Raw genomic sequence first — 5,493 nt, 5'->3', positions numbered from 1 at the left:
CCCAAAACTCAAACGGCAGTAGTGTACTGTGGGTAATGCAGGCACCGGGTTATTTACATGGATAAAGAATGCATGGAATAAAGAGACAAATGTGATTTCTGTTTTTGTAATAAAAAAAAAAAGCCAACTTAAATACATATATATTTTAGAAATATTGTACATCTTGTCAAATTTGTAAATTCAGCATTACCTACATATTAAAGTAGCAAAAATAAAACATTTCTAATAACCACAGTAATGACAAAATCCTAACTCAGTCAGAATCATGAGCTGTCGGCTTATGTCACTTCATGAGACAGTCTAAAAATACAGAATGGTTTCAGATAGTTCCAACAATAAACTAACCTGTAGGTCATTGCCTCGATGAGGAAGGGCTGGTTCTCAGCCACAGCCCTACGGCGCGCCTCTTTTGTAGCATTGTACACAGCAAACACATCGTTACCATCGACACGGATGGAAAGCATTCCATAACCCGGACCACGGGCAGCTGGTGAAACAGAAAGAATAAAACGTATTTACATGAGAGCCCCCGAGTCATTCAAATCGGATGACTCACTGTTAACCACATCAAGGCTTCGTACCGATGCCATCTCCCCTGTACTGCTCGTTGGTGGGGGTAGAGATTGCGTAGCCGTTGTTGCGACAGAAGAATATTATTGGGCACTCTAGGGTGGCGGAGAAATTGAAGCCTGCATGTGCATCCCCTTCGCTGGCCGCTCCCTCACCAAAATAACAGATGACAGCACGGTTCATGTTTTCCCTCTTTAGAGCGTATGCAGCTCCGGCCGCTGAAACGGAAACGTCCAGCATTAATAAACATTTACAGGTGTATGTATGCACTAACAGACAAGAGAGGTTGAACAGGTGTAGAGAGCTCACCCTGTGGAATCTGAGTGGCCAGAGGAGAGGAGATGGTGACGAAGTTCAGGTCTTTAGAGCCGTAGTGGACAGGCATCTGACGGCCCTTGCCAAGGTCATCAGCATTGGCGTAGCACTGAGCCATGAACATATCCAGAGGGAAACCACGGTACATCAGCACTCCTGCAGGGCAGAAGAGGAGTTATAACACTGTTACTCGCAAGACCAGGAAAAAACATACCTTTAGTATTACTAGCATAAGAACATGCAAAAGGTGAATTCAGGTAGGTTGATTGCTATGATCTCTCTCAAATCTTTTTAAAAAGTTAACCTTTATCTTAAAAATACTATTATATATCTTTTTTAAATGATGTCGGATTCTTACCAGCTTCTCTGTATTGACCGAAGACTATGTCCTCTGGGTCAAGTGCAGCAGCACTACCAATATGTGTCCCCTCCTCTCCATAGTTGGTCATGTAGAAAGAAATCCTACCCTGTAAAAGATATAAAATCAATAAAAATGTTCTTCCGCTGTTCCATGAGGAAATGTAAGAGGAAACACTTACCTGTCTCTGGGACTCATAAAGAATGCGGTCCATCGTGTTCAGCAGAGTCATCTTCTGATAAAAGTTCAGAACTTGCTCTTTGGAGAGCTGAGTTGGGAAGAAGTACACAAAGAACCAACAGTTAACAAAGTTCAGGTCACAGTGCCATTTTTATTAACCAGGATTGTAGGCAGCCTGACTGTACCTGAGGGTCTTGAGAGGGGTCGATGATGTTGCCCTGCCTGTCCATCACCCGGTAAACTGGGATCCCGGAGATGACATTGGGCTGGATGAACTCAAGATGATCCACAAACTCTGCTGAGGCCCCAGGGAACTGTGGTTTTTCCAGTGATGAATCAAAGGGCTGCTGTCGTTGCACGGCCTGAAAGAGTGAACACAAGCCATATTTATTAAAAACCATCACTAAGTATGTGGCAAAGCAAGGCCCTCTTTAAAATAGAAACCACAAAAGGGGATTTATATTTCTCTTAATAATGTCATCCAGCTGGAAATAGGAGCTGCTTTGTTTTGTGAAACTGACTTTGTGCATGATGTGAAGATGATGCAAAGTGGCTTCATTGGAAATAGCTAAATGTCCTGTTTTAATCTAGTATAATAGTGGTACCCAGGTTTGATTTGAATACTTAAGTAACTGTTGACAAGATAAAATGTTTTTGTTAATAAATCAGATCGTCAGAAATCGAAAATTAAAAAGTTATTGACATGGGTATGGGCATAGAGAGAGCAGATTCAGCACACTTAAGACCAGCAAATGTTTTTTTTGTATTCCATAGGAGCTGACAATACCAGTTGTAATAACATACAGGACTGTCTCAGAAAATTAGAATATTGTGATAAAGTTCTTTATTTTCTGTAATGCAATTAAAAAAACAAAAATGTCATACATTCTGGATTCATTACAAATCAACTGAAATATTGCAAGCCTTTTATTATTTTAATATTGCTGATTATGGCATACAGCTTAAGAAAACTCAAAAATCCTATCTCAAAAAATTAGAATAGTTCCTCAGACCAAGTAAAAAAAAAAGATTTATAACAGCAAAACACAATCAAACATTTGAAAATGTCCATTAATGCACTCAGTACTTGGTTGGGAATCCTTTTGCACGGATTACTGCATCAATGCGGCGTGGCATGGAGGCAATCAGCCTGTGGCATTGCTGAGGTGTTATGGATGCCCAGGATGCTTCAATAGCGGCCTTTAGCTCATTAGCATTGTTGGGTCTGGTGTCTTTCAGCTTCTTCTTCACAATACCCCACATATTCTCTATGGGGTTCAGGTCAGGGGAATTTGCAGGCCAATCGAGGACAGTAATGCCATGGTCAGTACACCAGTTACTGGTGGTTTTGGCACTGTGGGCAGGTGCCAGATCATGCTGGAAAATGAATTCCTCATCTCCATAGAGCTTTTCAGCAGACGNAAAAAGAAAATCTGCTTACAATTCTGTTTCATATGGGTGTTGAGAGATGTATCCATAGATCTCTTAGTGTTGCTCTAAAAGTGCACCAGATTGATGCTTAAAGCATCAATCTGGTGCACTTTTAGAGCAACACTAAGAGATCTATGGATACATCTCTCAACACCCATATGAAACAGAATTGTAAGCAGATTTTCTTTTTATTTATGGATATTTTACAAATCACTCCCCTTTTAAACTGTATTCTTGTTTATTAATAACAACTTTTTTTTACTGTCATATATTATTTTATACTATAAGAGAATAGATGAAAATCTATTCTCTTATTTTTGAATAACTATAATGATCATATAAAGGTGTGCCTTTACCTCACTGAGCTGAGGTTATCAGAGCCTCTCAGTCTTTCAGGAGAGAGCTCTCTAAAGCTCCCCCCCCGCGGCCGCTTACACAGTAAATTCCAATGTTAATAAAAGCTGTACACATTTTTTGGGAGTTTCATTTATTTTAAATTAACACAACTACAAAATGAAAACCTATAATTGCACACTAAAACCATTATTTCAAAAAAAGAACCATTTCACATAAACCTCTGGTTTTTACTGGGGCTGGGGCGGTTCAATTTGATTTGGGGGGGGGGTTGTGTCATGGTTTGGTTTATGGGCGCTGTACGCAATATAGGCGTAGTATAAGATAATAAGATGTACTTTGTTGATCTAAAATAGGGAAATTGTGTTATGTTTTTTATTTCAATTTTTTTTTTTTTTTCGGCGCCCCCCATTGATTGATGCGCCCTTAGCATTCGCCTATACTGCCTATGCCAAGGGCAGGCCCTGCATATAGTCATTGATCTTGACTCAAGCAGCTGCAACGGATATCTAGAGAAAACTATTTTTTGTTGTATATTAAATGTTAATTTAACTCTAAGTGAAATTCATGAATTATACAAATGGAACAAGATTTTATGGGCAGGTTTAACACTGAAAATTCCTTCTTTTTTTTGTAAAGGTCACAGTTCATAGTAAAGCTTTAAGTACTCACAGAATGACAAGTATCACTCTTCAAAGTTGTGAAGGCCCAAATGGTGAAGATGACAGATGCTGTAAAACACACAAACACACAAGCTTCAGATACACAACGTCTGTTTTCAGCAGGTGTTAAAGACCACTTTAAAGAGTGTGTTCCGTACCGATGACGGCGAAGATGAGTGTGTTGGTGAAGTGTCTGTAGAGCGACAGCTTCACCGTGTTCCTCCTCAGCTTCAGCAGCTTCATCGTTTGGGCCAGACTCACGAAGATGTGAACACACAGTCAAGGAACAACAATCACCGGTAAAATACACTCTACTGCTGGATTCTGGTTCTGATGTCCTGTTTAAGAATATTGTGTCTACCATTTTCTGACTGATTAAGGACTGTAGAATAACAGACTTGATAGGTCAAAGAATGTTTTTTCTTTTACACATGCACATTGAATATATAAACTTGTTTCAATACATTTGCAGCATTTTCTAAATGCTAATAGACTGTCAATCATCAGTAAAATACAGCCAAATATACAGCTCTGAAAAAAAATTAAGAGACCACTGAAGCATTATCAGTTTCTCTGGTTTTACTATTTATAAGTATGTGTTTGAGTAAAATATTTAATTTATATTATAAATTACTGATGGAATGGCTGCCATACATGTAGAGATTGAGATTTAAGACACATTTGGAGTGGTTTCTTAATTTTTTCCAGAGCTGTATATTCAAATTGTTAATATTAAAACTTGATATTAGCATTTAGTGTGCCACCATACTAAGAAGGCAAAAAGGACAAATTAAAACAAGAGAGAGGGGGAAAACTGTAGTTGTATTAAAAGAGGGGAAGGTGCAAGATATCCACCAACAGAGGGCAGAGTTAAGCACAGCCAGGGCAATAGCAGCCAGGAGAACTACATCACCTTTGGGTTTCAGGGGAAGAAAAGAATGACAGAGGTGGAAAGGGGAAAAACATTTAAAACAAAAGAGGGAGAGTAGGTGGATAAAGGAGCAGGATGTGGAAAGAAAAGAGGGTGAAAGAGAAGACGAGGGAGCTGAGAATAGGCAAAGAGAAGTGACCACAACAAAAAAAGGAAAATGGAGATGCATCACACAAAAAAAAGGTTTGTGTATATAAGTGTATAAGTGTTCAACTTTTGTTTCTGTTGATGATGGCTGTTGAACAGTAATTATTATAGTTATTTCAATTAATGCACAACATTATTTAGGAGGTTATAAAATTATTAATTGACTTTCCTTCCATGCCTTTCCATGCCCTTGTTGGGGCTGAATCCAAGGCACAAACGTAGTGCTTACTGTTCACTCGAACACTTAAATAACAGACAATGATTATAGACAGTTATGTAAAAAAAAAAGGGACTAAGATCTGAATATTTTAAATGATATCATTTTAGTTTTATTCATAAATTATAGTTCAATTTATTTACTTATAGTAGAAAATAATTTGTGTAATTTTAAGCTTTTAATAAATAAATAAATAACCGATCATGGAAAAACTAAGACAAAATTGTGTGTGTGTGTGTGTGTGTGTGTGTGTGTGTGTGTGTGTGTGTGTGTGTGTGTGTGTGTGTGTGTGTGTGTGTGTGTGTGTGTGTGTGTGTGTGTGTGTGTA

General features: G+C 38.4%; 1 protein-coding gene across 1 annotated transcript in view; it reads right to left on the bottom strand.

Moving 5' to 3' along the window:
• Positions 1-263: 263 nt before the first annotated feature.
• bckdha (branched chain keto acid dehydrogenase E1 subunit alpha) overlaps positions 264-5,493 on the bottom strand; it is a 19,702-nt gene continuing 14,472 nt past the window's right edge. The window contains exons 2-7 of the mRNA XM_010766692.1: positions 1,609-1,785; positions 1,425-1,511; positions 1,244-1,352; positions 880-1,041; positions 582-788; positions 264-487 (exon numbers count right to left, since the gene is read on the bottom strand). Coding sequence (XP_010764994.1) covers positions 279-487; positions 582-788; positions 880-1,041; positions 1,244-1,352; positions 1,425-1,511; positions 1,609-1,785 — 951 coding nt within the window. The 3' untranslated portion in view covers positions 264-278. The remainder of the gene's footprint in view (positions 488-581; positions 789-879; positions 1,042-1,243; positions 1,353-1,424; positions 1,512-1,608; positions 1,786-5,493) is intronic.

The sequence above is a fragment of the Notothenia coriiceps genome, unplaced genomic scaffold, assembly GCF_000735185.1.
Source record: "Notothenia coriiceps isolate Sejong01 unplaced genomic scaffold, NC01 NC01_scaffold00003521, whole genome shotgun sequence".
NCBI classification, from domain to species: Eukaryota; Metazoa; Chordata; class Actinopteri; order Perciformes; family Nototheniidae; genus Notothenia; species Notothenia coriiceps.
The sequence above is the reverse complement of the archived record's forward strand: the minus strand, read 5'-3'. Positions and strand labels throughout refer to the sequence as shown.